Source organism: Zingiber officinale, chromosome 9B (genome assembly GCF_018446385.1).
Source record: "Zingiber officinale cultivar Zhangliang chromosome 9B, Zo_v1.1, whole genome shotgun sequence".
NCBI classification, from domain to species: domain Eukaryota; kingdom Viridiplantae; phylum Streptophyta; class Magnoliopsida; order Zingiberales; family Zingiberaceae; genus Zingiber; species Zingiber officinale.
The window spans coordinates 48,357,290-48,373,123 of NC_056003.1; the positions used below are offsets into that span (position 1 = coordinate 48,357,290).

Here is a 15,834-nt window from a genome sequence, read left to right on the forward strand (position 1 = left end):
CCGAATTTAGCAGGGTTGTCTAGGCTATCTGAACCAACCCAATGGATATCTAATCCAACAGTGCCACTGAAAATAAAATACTGATATCTATAGCTAACTGATATAACATGCTGTCTCTAGGTTATCTGAACCTAGAGCTAGGTTATCTGAACCTAGAGGCGACTGTGGGAGCCCACCCATTGGACCGTAGTCCCATAAAACTGCACTAAACTAATGTGCTGGTTTAAATGCCTCTAAAGCATTTAACTGAGCTTTTAAACATAACTGAGGTGGTATTTAGCTATCCTAACATTTTACCGAACACTTGGTGTGCTCCAACTCTCTCCTCTAATAGGGAGATCACCTCTAGGCACCCGACAGCGTCTAGAATCTCCAACTAAAGGAGAACAACGTGTCCGGCCCTTCTAGAGGTGCTCAACTAAATCCCTAATCCTCGAGGAGGGTTTAAACACACCCTATGTGCCGAAAAAAACTGCATATAGCTAAAACTAATGCGTAGGAAACCAAACGGAGCTATTATACCGCAGGTGAGGGGTTTCTTACCTCTTGATCGTAATTTCTTACGATTCTATTCGCTAGAGTTCCGGTGGAGGTGATCCTCTCGACGATCCGATCACGTCTTCGCGTTCCTCTCGCGGAGAAGAACCTCTTTCGTGTTGGAGTCGTCGCCGGAAGGTGAACCGATGGACCTTGGGCTTGGTGTGCCATGCGTGAGGAAGAGGAGAAGAAGAGGAGCGCCGGCGTGAGGGTTTGAGAGGAGAAGGTGCCGAACCAAAATAATAATAACCCAACTCCAACTTAAGTTTATTATTTATATTAAGTGGTTTAATGAACCCAACTCTAATATAAATATATTTGGTTCTCCTTTCTTTCAGCACGGCCCTGCTGGGTTCATCGGTTACTAATCTTATCTGTAAACCATAGGTCTCGAGTTCGATTCCCGCCTAAGCTATTTTACGGGTCTAATTATTTTTGCTACTTCCGATACTCGGAAAATTCCGGAAAAATATCTAAAAATTCCAGAAAAGTCATAGAATAATTCTAAAATAGTTTTGAGAATTTTCGGGCGTTACAGCTACCTTTGCACCCTCGCCCTTATCTTGACCGAACGGAACACCTGCTCCGCTCTTCGGTCCCAGCCGAGCGGACTCCCGCTCGGCCCTTCGATCTTCCTGCCTTGGCGTCGGAAACCCAAGCCCATGGCTGGGTTATCTCTGGCTCCGCTCGGACCGTCACCCGCTTGGCCAGCCCTCCATCCGTCCTTAGGCTGGGACCCTTCAGAAGGTGGGTCCCCCATTCTTGCTGCCGGATCAGTATTCAAATTGATTTTTTTTAAAATAATAATTTATTTTAACATGTTATAATAATTGTCTATAATATTATTAAAATAAAATAAAATAAAATTCGGAACATTTGTCTTTCAAAATTTTATTAAATATTACATTATATATAATAAATGAATTTTAAACTAATAAAATTTAATTAAAATTAATATTTATATTATTAGGGTCATCACGGTGTGATAAAAGGATTCCATTTGAGGTGGGATCAAATCCATGGCGAAGACGAGCAACGAGGTCATCGCCTTGGCTTCTCCCCTCTTTCTCCTGCTACTCTTCGCTCCGCCGCTGCCGCCGGCGGTGGCGAAAGGAGCCACCTTTACTTCCGATGAGGCCGACAGGGCGATCTTCCGCTTCCAGGAGTACCTCCGCATCGACACCGCCCACCCCACGCCGGACTACGCCTCCGCCGCCACCTTCCTCCGCGCTCAGGCCGATTCCCTATCCCTCCGCCACGAGACGCTCGAATTCGTTCCGGGAAAGCCCGTCCTCCTCCTCAAGTGGCCCGGTCGCCGCCCCTCGCTCCCTTCCGTCCTCCTCAATTCCCACACCGACGTCGTCCCCTCCGAGCCCCACAAGTGGACCCACCCGCCCTTCTCCGCCGCCCTCGATTCCGGCGGCAACATCTACGCCCGCGGCTCCCAGGACATGAAGTGCGTGGGGATCCAGTACCTGGAGGCCGTGCGCCGCCTCAAGGCCGCGGGGTTCGCCCCCGACCGCACTATCTACCTGTCCTTCGTCCCAGACGAGGAGATCGGCGGCACGGATGGCGCGGGGGCTTTCGTCGCCTCGGACGCCTTTAAGAAATTGGGCATCGGAGTGGTGCTCGACGAGGGGCTGGCGTCGCCGCGCCCGGAGTTTAGGGTTTTCTACGGGGAGCGTTCCCCGTGGTGGTTCGTGATCAGATCCCGGGGAGCTCCAGGCCACGGAGCGAAGCTCTACGACGGCACCGCCATGGAGAACGCCATGAGGAGCGTAGAGGCGGTCAGAAGGTTCAGGGCGGCGCAGTTCGACCTGGTTAAGACCGGAGCCAAAGCAGAGGGCGAGGTGGTGTCGGTGAACCTGGTTTACCTCAAAGCCGGAACTCCAACTCCTACTGTAAGTTCGATCACCTTCCTCCTTCCTCTGCAATCCCTCTTCTTTGTTTCTTGGGTAAAAAATCAAAAGGGGGAATGTTGAAAGGGCGCTCCATTTCCATTTATTATCAGAAGGCACCCCATCCCACCTCTGTACATTTTATTTTGTTTTTTTGCTAAACTGCCGTTATTTTTTTGTGCTAGCTACAAGATCATAATTACTATACAATTATAGCAACTATGATCCTGTAGTAGTTATTACGCAATTATAGTGTTTACGATTTCATAGTTGTTACAATTATGATCCGTAGGTACTACAATATAATACTGACTAGTATTAATTAAAAATAAACGGTCTATGTTATAGGGACATTATGATCCTCTATGTTATAGGGACATTATGATCCCCACATACTCTGGAGGGGCATTTGCCCTAGCGTAGTGACGTATAGGGGGGTTAGGCATCCGGCAAGATATTTTCTCACCCACTGGGAATTGATCCCAAACCTATTGCATCAAACACTTAGGGGCCAACTGCTCTAACCCATGGGGGTTTGTCTATGTTATAGTTGCTATGATTTGTGGCTGTTATAACATAATGCCGACCTATATGAATAATGTCAATTAGTGTTAATAAGAGATGAAACTATTGGTCCCTTGCGGCCGACTAGAGGGGGGTGAATAGCTTGAAATCAAAAAACGAACATCTTTCTCGACTTATAGCTTTATCAACATAAACTCTTGTACAAAAAAAGGAAATAACAAGCAAATTAACAAGAGAAAGAGGCACAGAGATTTTACTTAGTTTGCAATCAAAAGATTGCTAATCCAAGACGTTGAAAGCCCACTAAAATCTCCTTCGGACGGAGAAGTCTCTTACAGCAGTTAAAACACTCAATTACAAAGCTAAAATGAAAGTAGAACACTTACAAGTGTTGTGTTTAGCTATTGGGATCAGAACTGTATTTATAGTCTTGATCGGGGGACCTAGAAGGGTTCTAGTCGCTTGGACGTGGATAAAACTTTATTATCCACGTCGCAATGGATTGCGTCGCAACGGATCTTGATAAAATCTTTGGTCCGGGCGTTTGGAAGGGTTCCGGGCGCTAGGACCGGCTTGGTCCAGCCGGGGCACCTTAGCCCGGAGTAGCTTCGGACGGCCGAAATCCGAGCGCCCGGAATGGCTCCAGGCGCTCAGACTCCAGTCAACCTGAAGTTGACTTTTCGTTCGGATCTTCCGCTTCGGCTCCGCTTGCTTGGGTGATTTCGGCCATTTGGAATAAGACTCATCCGAACCTATTTTCCGGCCTTCTCGAGCAACCTTCCGCTCCGGCTTCTCGTCCCTCGGAAACGCAGTGCGCTTCCTTCTCATCCGCCAGCGTACTCTTCCGCAACGCCTCGTCCCTCGGAAGCACCCAGCCCGTCGACTCTCTCCCATGTCTTCCTTCTCGCTAGTTGCGTCTTTCGCTCGACCTCCTGTTCTCCTAAGTTCCTGCACACTCAGACACAGGGCATCAAATGACAACAAGATCTAACTTGACTTGGTTGATCGCATCAAAACTACCACGGAGTACTTACAGAAACGTCTATAATACAAGAACTATGAACTATGATTGTTACAATATAGTATTATTGTCCTCATGACATAGCTGAGCTGATACAAAAGTGGTAGACTTGCATCAATGTATAAGGGTTCGAGTCTCTGCTATGACAAATAACCCTCCCACTTAGGAGTCTGCTTAGTACTTGATTTATCTCCCTTCATCTTACCATGGGGCCTATGATGAAAGGTGCTTGGTGTGAGAGTTATCACGCTTTTGCATGTTATTAATGTTGATCAAAGTCAAAGTGCTGCTATAACATGATATTAACCAATGTTGATCAGAGATGGAGTGTCCATATTGTTGCAGCTATAACTATAGCTGTTATAACACAGTTTATTAGTATTGATCAGAGTTGAAGCATTTATGTTATAATAACTATGAACTATAGTTGCTACAATACAGTTTATTTGTGTTGATCAAAATTAAAGTATTCATGTTGTAGTAGTTATAAACTCGTAATTGTTACAATAGCACCAAAAATAAAAATAGTTCGAAAATAAAAATGTACTGACGTGCGATGGGGCGCCCTTTTAATAATAAATTAAAAAGGGACGCCCCTTTGACGATTCAAATAAAAAGGGGATTTTTACCCTTCTTACTTTCAGAAATCATTATCTACTTCTTGATGCTCATGTTCAGATTTTTCTTGGACAATTCAATTTCCTTCACCTCAATTTTCATTCTGGGGAGCTTGAATCATGTTGATCTAGATAGTGGAGGATCTTCGATTAGAATAGAACAAGACAAACAAATCTCACAAAATTCATGATAATATTGTGCATAACTCAATTCAGTTACTACCAAAACCTCTGCGCAAGTCTAAACCCTAAATTGAATACGAATTGCCTAGGTCGATCAACATGGTTGTTTGTATCATATATATGGATTGTGTAGCTTGACATGTATATCTTTATATGTGGAACTATGGATTGGATAGGTTGATTGAAACACTTACCCCATACCTCACCGATTAAAGCATTGATATTGATCCGTTGACTGATTATAATATCTTTTTATTGCACGAATGGCATACTATATAATCAGTTTATTGATTTTGGTTATGCTTCTATCGTTTTGTTCTCAGGATCTTTTCATTGATTTATGGGTGATGTTTGTTAGTGATTTTTTTTATCCTTTGATGTACATCGAGTCTTTTTCTATCAGGGCTTTGTCATGAACCTTCAGCCATCCGAAGCAGAGGTAGGTTTAGATGTTCGTGTCCCTCCGAATGCCGATCCCCAAGCGTTAGAGAAGCGGATTGCTGAGGAGTGGGCGCCATCATCTCGCAACATGACATATGAGGTATTTGCTTACTTTTCTCGATCGAATTGCACCACACATACTGAAAATGTTATCCATATGTATCATTTTCTTTTGCTAGAATGGTTCCAAATCTAACGAAGCTTGTGTAATAATAAAGTTTTTCGTTAGTTGAGTCGTGGAAGATTAGTTACTTTCGAATTTGATGTCGGTTTGATCTTGACTGTCCTTGGTTTCTCGAGCAGTTTAAGCAAAAGGTCTCTGTGTACGACATGTTCGGAAAGCCAGCACTAACCGTTGCCAACAGTTCTAATCCATGGTGGACATTGTTAGAAGAAGCTGTGAAGAATGCTGGTGGAAAACTCAGTAAGCCAGAAATCTTCCCAGCATCAACCGATGCCCGCTATTTCCGAGAACTCGGGATACCAGCATTTGGTTTTTCGCCAATGGCAAACACTCCGATATTGCTCCATGACCATAATGAGGTTCGACTTTAGGTCATGTTTGTTTTTCAAGATCTTATCTTTAAACTTGTAAGATTTCTCGACATGTTTGTCTGTAATTTCTCCTGCAGTTCTTGAACAAAGATGAGTATCTGAAGGGAATCACGATGTACGAATCCATCATCAAAGCGTTTGCCTCCTACAACGATAAGGATACCGAGTCAAAAGCAGAGCTGTAAGTTAAATTTGAAATGATTTCGTCATGAATTTAAATAGGATCGCTTAAATAGAGGTATAAAAGAATTGTCTTCTTGGTAAGATCTTATGATGCATTAGCTTCATAAAAGTGCCTGAGTTGAGGCTTTCGTTACTTTTTTGATCGACTTTCAGGATTTCGATATAGAAAGAGTGATTTGAGGTATCGAACATCGATTGGTATTGTATTGATTCTACTTGGGGGTTGGTAACACTGAACATGAATATGTTGATGAATGAGATAGATTAACTTCCTCGTCATTCATGGCTTATTCTTAGTAGGATATGAAGCCATCTTGTACATGCCACAAAGCCCTTCCACCTTCCCGGTGTTCCTTCTCATCCTGATGAACCCTCCCTCCCCCCACTCTGCCCCCCACGAGTTCTTCACCAGTATATACTCCTGTCCATTGAACGTCATCCCGTATCCAACTGCTGTCACTCCGTGATCGAGTTCCGTCCCACAGGGCCCCTCAAAAACTCCCCCCTTGTAGAACTGCAAGTCCCGATCAGAGCCTTCGATGGCGATGCTTACTGGTTGATGCGCCAATGCCTTCAACAAGCTCGCCTCGCTGTTCTTTGGCACGTCTTCATACCCACTGATGCTCACTCTCTTCACTTCACTTCCCTGTCGTTAATTTGATCATTAATTACAAATCCTAATCATGGTATTAACGATAATTAACTATATACTAACAAAACTACTTGCCATAGTTTGTTGACATGACCCGTCCTCCATGGTGTAAGGATAGTCTTGCTCGGTGCGGAGCCCTCCAATGGTGGCGATGAAGGCGAAAGCGTAGTCCATGGTTCCTCCACTGCACCCTTCGTTGAATATTATATCACAATCGATAAGTTCTTGCTCCGATAGCGAGGATAAGTTTCCTGTCACAATCTGATTTATGCCTTCCATGGCTGCCACCGCCGAGAAAGCCCAACAACTCCCTGTAAATCGATGAATAATGATGATCATCGGTTAACTAATTTGTTAGTTAATTAGTTTAACTACCGCATCCGCCTTGATTCTTCACCGGCGTGACAGCCCCCTTCTTACGCCAGTCGATCCATGTCGGCAGATTCGTTGCATTCTCATACATGAAGGTCGCACTGGCCTTGTCATCCGAGTACTTTTGCAAATTGAGTCCGAGGTAGTTGCGCTTAAACTCATCGTGGGTCATGTCGGCAAATGCGTTGAGGCCGAGCCAATGGCTCTTTCTCTTCTTGTTCGCCGAGATAATGTGGTTGAGGTTGTCTTTAAAGACCCCGAACTTGGTGGACTTGGTCTCCGGGGACGTTAAGTAGGGTTTGTCGTGGTTAGCTGCCCAGGAGTGGAAGAGGTTAAGCAATGTTTCGTCGGATGTGAGGTCGGTCGACGAGTAGCCTAAGTCTTTGGCTTGTAGTGGAGAAGCACGAGGGGCGATGATGGCGCAAATGAGCAAGAGGAGAATGAATGAGAGCTCCATGGCTTAGGAATTTGGCGATTTCGAACCTTATGATCCTACACTATATATATGCGTAGCTACTCCTTGTTGAATGATTGTAGGACACTCCAATGAATAAATTTGGCTAACGTTAAAACTTGTTCCTCTACTAGTTGATGCCTAAACTTGTGTACATGAGATTACTTGGAAGTTTTTCCTTGTAGATTTTAACTCATTGCCTATCCCTAATTTATCATAGAGTAAAGGTAGTAGATGAAGGGTGGGAGATTGAAAATGAGTGAGAATTTTAAATCGTCGGGCGCCAAACTCCTGTCGTTCAATGAAATTTATTGCTCGAGCGCTTGACTTAGATCGAATCTCGTTGGAGGCTTATATTGTGTGTTGGTGTTGGAGCTCAAAGCTTGCCGTCTCGAAGCTAGCTGGAATAAGATTGTCCTACTAGAGCTACGAAGAAGTTTGATCGACTCTTACTAAGTGAAATTGAGACTATCCCGATGCTAATTAATTGGTTAGTCGACTAGGTACATGTCAACCAACTAGATTCAATTTTATGATCAACAAGTCTCCTTGTACTATAATTAAATTACTATATTATATAAATTGTTTACCCTAGATTTTTATCATCTAGGTTTTCTTCTTATTCTCCTTTTTGGCAGACCTCTTCTCCCGCGACTGCTACATGGCAGTTGCTCCGGCCATCCTCAACGTCTTCTGCGACAAAATGGTCGGCGTTTCTCAGTCGAGTAGCGTCCGACTGCATAGAGATTTTATCAACGTTCCTTTGTTGATAAAACTCCATGGTTGAGGCTTTCCTAAAGCGGCAACAACATGATGCATTTAAATCTTTTTATTGCTTTGTCTGATTTCATAAAAATTATTATTTTTTAATAATGATGTTCATTTTGGGGGTTTAGAGATTTTCTAAGTTCTATTTTTCAGTGATAAAATATCACTTGATGTGAAAGCAAACCCTAAAACACAACTCTTTTTTATCTATCTTACCATCCTCAATTAAAATAAATAAGTAAAATAGATAAAGATTTCCTTTCTTTCTTTTTCTTTTGGAATTCTTTTTCACTTTGAATTTTTTTCCCATTTAATGCTAAAATAGATATTTATTATATATAAATAATAGATAATTATAATTGTCAAATTGTAGTTGAAAATTAATTAGTATTTGGTTGAGTGCAAGTATCTTCAACATCAACTACAATTTTTGTATTTCAACCAATTTTATTTTCTATTGCTACGCTTTCTCATTTATTATTTTATTTCATTTTATAAATCCCAATTATAAGTTTATTTTAATTCCTCGTGCACTTACCAAAGAATCAACTTAAGTTTTCCTTCCTGCACTTTTTTTTTAATGTTTAAAATAGAAAAGGAAAACAAAGGTTTATGGCAAAGGTATCTGAATGGATCCTCAACGTGCCCTTCTTTCCCCTTTCCCTTCTAGTTGAAATTGTGCTCCTCCGGTCAGTCGAATCTCGTAATCCTATAAGTCAACACAGGTAAGTGAGCATTGGTATAAGTGATAGTATGGATGGTTAAGATAGTATTGAGCTGAAAGCTGAAGGCTCACGGATGCACAATAATAAAACTGATGAAAGAATAGCTAAGGTTGAAGAGTTGCCTCCATGATAAGAAAATTATATCCCTCATATTTGGTGTTGAGCTTGGTATACTAAAATTTATATATATCATATTAAAATATTCTATAGGTCATGATAGGCTGATTAGAGGTGGATGAAGAAGTTAGCAAAAAGTCTTTTACGAGGAACTTGGCAAAAAACATAAACAATTAACATTAAATAAATAATAACTTTAAAAAGAATAAGTAAGAAGGCAGAGTTTATTTGATTATAATTTAAGTAATTATTAATCCAAAATAGATAAAAGTATATTAAAATTCTCTTTTCAACGCTTAGAAAAAGACTAGGAATTGAATACAGAAGTTGTTGTTCAAGTTTTGAATAATTCCTACATTAAGGGGGACTTTTTATAACCTCCTGAGATCAGTTACCGTTGATTAGAGTCACCTCCAAGAGGGTCTAGAGCGCCTCCAAATGGATAAACATTTATCCCAACACCAACAATGATGATTTTACCATTACTAGAGGCGCGAGGACGCCTCCAGGTCTTTGAGGCACCTTCCTTGGAGGCGCCTCTAAGCCACCTTGAGGCGCCTCCAAGGGAGGCGCCAAGGCACCTCCATCCCTTAGCAAGGTGCCTTCAAGAGGGTCTTCCAGTCCTCTCCTTGATTTCTCTTTGCATGATTGATGTTCCAATCATCTGAAATTGAGTTCATCCGAATCCAACTTCAACTTTCTCTTCGAGTAGGCTTGCTCTCCGATTTTTCGTCCCTCAATATTGTGAACATCCTTCTCGTCCACGACTTTTGCAGCACCTCGTCCCTCGGATGCATTGCGACTCCCTTCTAGTGCTATACTTCTCGTCCGCTAAGTTTTCCGCTCGACTTCTTGTGTTCTTAAATTCCTATATATTTAGACACAAGGGTCAAACACAACAGGATTTAACTTGACTTGGTTGACCATATGAGGTACTTACAATCTCCCCCTTTTTGATGTGCATCAACCCAAATTAAGTTAGGATTAAACAAATAATAAAATATTAAAATTTTCAATTTGGTAAAAAATAAATTTGCATTTAAGTACATAAAATGTTTATAGTAATATAAAGGTTCGCACAAATCATGTAGTTATGCAATTACCTTCCCCTTAACTTACTCTCTCCTCCATTTGATCACATAAAAAAATAAAAATAGTTTAAAAAAATATTGAAAAGTTTTTTAAGGGATTATAAACAGAATTAACAGTAATATAACATTTTTCGAACATAATTTTTTATTTTTTTAATTTTACTAATTAATTCTCTACTTTTTAAAAATAGTTTAAAAATTAATTTTCTATTTCAAAAAATACTAAAATTTTTGTCATGCTCAACAGAAATAGAATCCGTGTAAAAATTTTCACAAAAAGTATTAAATTGGACCAGAATAATATTGTTATGCAGAAATATTTATTTTAAAAATTAAATGCTTAAACATAGAATATGATTTTAAAAAAATCATGACAACTTTTCTCATCATATATGTAAGGAAATAGAGCGCTAAACATATTTATGTACAACGAAAATCATCTAGTTCCTCCAAGAGATATATGCGAAAGGAAAGAAAAATATACTAAGATTTGAACAACAACATGATAGTATACCTTGGATGCATGCACGGACTCCAGACAGCTTGGATCTCAACACGATCACACGTTCGCGCCTCTACAGTATCCATATGAACAAGTATCTCCGTTTATCTCACAAACTCACAAAAATGGAGAAGAAAATTACCTAAGGTCGGGCTAGCAACCAAGCAAGGTAATTTTGGCCAAGAGGAGCAGAGAAGAGGAAGGAGAATGAATAAGTTATCAAAAATGAGAGAAAAGAATTATTTAAGTATTTTCATCAAAACACTTAATGAGCATTAATTTAATCAATGAGCCTTAATGAGCATTCACTCTCCATTAAGGACCACACTTGAAACTCCTCATTTTTTAATTCAATTTCAAAAATTGAATGACTCATTGAATTTTGAAAATTCAATGAATTAATCTCTATTAATCCTCACTTGAGTCTAACTCAAGTATAATTTCCTTGAGTCTAACTCAAGTCTAATTCACTTGAGTCTAAGTCAAGTTTAATTCAATCGAGTCTTACTCAATTAATCTTATGCAATTTCAAATTCAATAAATCACTATTTCATTAATTTGAATTGACTCCTTGAGTCTAGTTTGAATTGGACTTAATCCAATAATTAGATCCAATTGAGTCTAATTCAATAAGTCCAATTCGGATTAAACTTAATCCAATGATTTATCATATGAACTCATCTCTAAATCTACTTGTTCTTTGTGTGTGACTCAATAGGTTCTCGTAACGTTCGCAATGTATCTAAATCAACATTTAGATACATAAGCAATGAGTGGCATTTAGCAAGGCATCATTGCTACCCAAGTGACGAGAAAGTCGAGATCCAACCTAATTTGTTCGTGGTTATTATCTTGTATGACTTGGTCTCTCTATCCTTGATATCAAGATTAATCAATGAGGCATAGACCATGTCATTTTCTTATCAACATTTGTGTTTCTTAATCTTTAAGTAGACACACTTAATCAAATAAGCTCAATATCTCATATTGACTCATTTGAGCATGACCATGCTTTCTTGTGTCCTACTAATCAAGGGTCCCACAGATATCACTTCCGTCATATGGAAGGGATAGATCTCATTTACATCACTCACATCCCTACGCATAATTCATTGAATACCCAATGATCGACTTTATTGTCTACATTGTTACAGGTGACGTTTGCTGATACCAAAGTACACACCTCCTTATGTAGGGAACCGTAGTGACTTCAGGTTTAAGGACTATTCATACCAATAGTTACATGAGAATGTTTATGACACTCATATAACGATCCATGAAGTATTCTCATGACGGGTCATTCAGTATATATTCTCTAATATATACCCATGTGCCAACCTGATATCTCATATCCATGACTTGTGAGATTAAGTCATCCGTTGACCTACATGCTAGTCTTAACATATTAATATTGTCCTTGTATATTAATGTTTGACTAGGAATAGTTAAGAGTAGTGTTTTATGTATGTCTACAATATCTCACTTTCAATAACCTACTACCCAAGAACATTATTATACTTATTCAATCGACACTGATCTGAAATAAATATAATAACCAACTTTACCTTTTATTAATAATGAAATATGATATAAACATGAGTCTTTTACAATCATCTCATAATTGATACTAGGGTTAATATTAACAATATACAATTTAATATTTATCCAAAGAAAAAATAAAGTTTTTTTAAAAATAATTCCTTGATAATTTTTAATAATAAAGGAATTGTTTTCGGCAAAAAATTCACAATAATTCAGATAATGATAAAAAAATATCAAAAAAAAATTATTGTGACAAAGAACATCATGTTTTATCACAACTTTTTTTTTCAAAAATGAATCCGCAAAATATTTTTATTTTAAAAAATATGATTTTCGTTGAAAAATTCATAAAATAATATAATGGTAAAAAAAATTTAAAAATTTATTTGTTAGCAAATAAAATTTTCATTTACCACAAAAAAAAAATAGACAAGAAAATGTGAACAAAAAGTTGAAGAAATAATTGATTTTACCAAGATAGACATAAATCAAGCAAATTAATTTTCTAGCATGTTTATAAAATTAATTAAGATAAACATGATTTGGGCAAAAAATAAGTTTCTACCTCCTGGATTAACAAGATAAATTTTTAGAATAAATTTTTGAGTCACTTTTCTGATTTGGCCCTTGTGAAATTTAAAATACTAATTTAACCCTCTACAATTATTTCTAAATTTCAAAGTTAAAAAATTAGAGCATGCATTATCCTTTTTTAGTAATTCTATTTGCTCTTTTAGTTTATCATTTTCAATTTTCAATTTATTAAAATTTTTTCGTGGGCATGCATTTGATAAGGTCAATTTTAACTTTCTAATTTGCACATATTTCTAGAAAGTATTTTAATAAAATTGTATGATTGTTCAGGAGATAGGGAATGCACCTTTCGTGATATGACATTCCTTCATTGCTGTTTTGTCCGTTGATGCTCCCTCTTCGTCGATGCTCATTTCTAAGGTACTTTCTTTGTCTCTCTGATGGTTCGCTATTAGTGCCAATCTGACAAAAGCCTCGATCTCAGACTCAGAAGATGACGATTCATCCCCGTAGCTTTTAAGTTTCTCTGCTTCGTTCATCTTGGCCCTTTTTCTTTCTTTCTCCTTCTTTAATTTAAGGCAGTCGTCCTTGATGTGCTCTTCTTCCTGACAGTTGTAGCATCGAATCTTCCTTTTACTTCGAAGGTATTTCTTTGCCTACTACTTGTAAAATTTATTAGATTTAAGAAATTTACTAAAGTTTCTTACCATGAATGAGGGTTGCTTCGTCTTTGTCGAAAGAAGTTTTGGAGTCTTGTTCGTCCATTTTTGCTTTTAGGACAATGTTCTGATTTGATTCATTCCTTAGTTCTTCACATTTAGATTCATGAAGTTCTAAAATAGAAAATAAAATTTTTAATGAACTTACCTCTAGATCCTTAGAAATATAATATGAGTTGATTATAGACGTCCACTCGGATGTTTTTGGGAAAGCGTTTAGTGTATGCCTTAGTGAATCTTGGTTTATTATCATTTTTTCAAGATTCGTGAGTCTGGTGATTAGCTCCTTCAGTTTGGCGTATAGTTGGACGACTGACTCTCCTATTTCAGTCGAATGTTCGTCAGTTGATTTCAGAACAGGTCCTATTTTGCAAGCTTAGCTTCAGAAGTTTCTTCATGCTGCTCCAAAATTTCTCCTAAAGTTTTTTTTGCTGATCCGTAGGCATCGATTCTGTTGACTTCATGTGGCAGCAACATACTTAGGAGGTGAAATTCTGCTCGTCCGTTTGCTATGAAGTCAACTTGTTCCTTATGAGGCGGTTGGACTTTGTTACTAATTGTAAGTCCTGATAGGCCGAAAAGTCTCTTACTAGGACCTTGACTAGAATGGATAATTAATTAAACATAAACAATTAACATTAAATGAATAACAACTTTAAAAAGAATAAGTAAGAAGACAGAGTTCACTTGGTTACAACTTAGGTGGTTGTTAATCTAAGATAAATAAAAATATACTAAAATTTTCTTTCGTTGAAGGAGGAGAATCCTCTTACACTCTTTGAAAGCTTAGAAAAAGACTAGGAATTGAATACAAAAGTTATTATTTAAGTTGTGAATAATTCCTAACTCCAAGGGTTTTTTATAGCCTCTTGAGATCAATTATCATTGATGGGAGATGCCTCAAAGAGGATCCATGATGCCTACAAGTGGATAAACATTTATCTCAATCTCAACAGTCACAACCAACAACTATTTTACTATTGCTGGAGGCGCGAGGGCACCTCCAAGTCTTTGAGACTACTTCCTTTAAGGCACCTCCAAGCCGCCTTGAGGCGCCTCCAGTAGGAGGCGCTAGGGCTCCTTTAGCAAGAGGCTCTAGGGCTCCTCCATCCCTCAGGGAGGCGCTTTCAAGAGGGCCTTCCGACCCTCTCCTTGCTCTCTCTTTGCGTGGGTGATGTTCTCGCCATCCGGACTTGAGCTCATCCAAATCTAACTCCGACCTTTTCCTCGAGCATGTTTCCTCCTCGACTTTTCATCCCTCAAACGTTGCGCACGCTCGTCTTGTCCATCGGTGTACTCTTCCATAGCACCTCGTCCCTCGAATACACTAAGCCTATCTCCCTTCCCCTGCTATCATTCTCATCTGCTACTTCTCCTGTTTGACTTTTTATGTTCTTAAATTCCTGCACACTTAGATATAAGGGTCAAACATAGTAGGATCTAACTTGACTTAATTGACCATATCAAATTAACGAAACACTTACATATTTAGTATATAAAAAAAAATACTAATACCGTATCAAAATTTTAATATATCAATTTTCGATATACCAAATTTTTAATAGAATTAAATTTCATACTGTTTAGAGTAAATTTTGGTACAGAATTTTTGATATATCGTTTAATCGATATGATTTTTTATATAAGAGCATCCACAATAACACTAAATATTTCTCCCAAATATTTGTGATTTCCAAGTCGACATCATCAATCAAATATCTCTTCAACTAAATATTTATGGGTCCTACCTATCAAATATTTTACTCTCAAATATCTCAAATGTAATCATTGCCTTTTGTGGGATCCACTTGCATGTCACCTAAAATGAAATCATCCGGCATAACTTTATGCTCAATAATTTTTATTCACCTCTCAAATATCCTCCACAATAAAAGAGAAAAAAAATATTTAAGAAATATCTCTGGTTGAAGATACCATAAAGTTCTCCTAGCCGAACCTTATATATAGTCACCGAGGAGGACAACTATGTACGTACCACGTGAGCCCTACAAACAACTAAGAGAAAAAGCGACCGCATGGGTAAAATGATGCCGGCCAACTAGCCTCACGTAGGAAGGGAGGGCACTAGGGATGACAACACCTCTGGCCGTTAGTCAGGTGTTAAAATTCTCGGACGGTGAGGTGGAAATAAGCCTGCCGACTCAGCATAACTTCCTCTATATAAGGAAGTCGTCGATACACCCGAGCAAGATGGAGTACGGGACGAGGCAGGGCCCTTAGAAGACATTCGGCCCGCGTGGGGAAATAGAAGAGGGCGACGGCCCGCCAGTATTAAGAAAAAAAATCTTATATTTAAAACAAAGAATTTTTAATTGTTAAATCTTAATTGTGATCGTCCTCTGAAGTGAGTTTTTTTGTGGCTCTTCCTTCTTCCTCA

At 38.9% G+C, this 15,834-nt stretch overlaps 2 protein-coding genes across 2 annotated transcripts; one reads left to right on the top strand and one right to left on the bottom strand.

Moving 5' to 3' along the window:
• The first annotated feature begins 1,527 nt into the window (after positions 1-1,527).
• Positions 1,528-6,093, top strand: LOC122023985 (aminoacylase-1-like). Its single transcript, XM_042582457.1, has 4 exons — positions 1,528-2,438; positions 5,185-5,322; positions 5,526-5,765; positions 5,855-6,093. Exons 1-4 carry the CDS (start codon positions 1,557-1,559, stop codon positions 5,960-5,962), a joined length of 1,368 nt encoding a protein of 455 aa, XP_042438391.1. The 5' UTR covers positions 1,528-1,556; the 3' UTR covers positions 5,963-6,093.
• Positions 6,094-6,122: 29 nt separating this feature from the next.
• On the bottom strand, positions 6,123-7,454 carry LOC122023986 (cysteine protease XCP1-like). Its single transcript, XM_042582458.1, has 3 exons — positions 6,988-7,454; positions 6,688-6,923; positions 6,123-6,606 (listed from the first exon to the last, which is right to left on the bottom strand). Exons 1-3 carry the CDS (start codon positions 7,439-7,441, stop codon positions 6,241-6,243), a joined length of 1,056 nt encoding a protein of 351 aa, XP_042438392.1. The 5' UTR covers positions 7,442-7,454; the 3' UTR covers positions 6,123-6,240.
• Between the last annotated feature and the right edge of the window lie 8,380 nt (positions 7,455-15,834).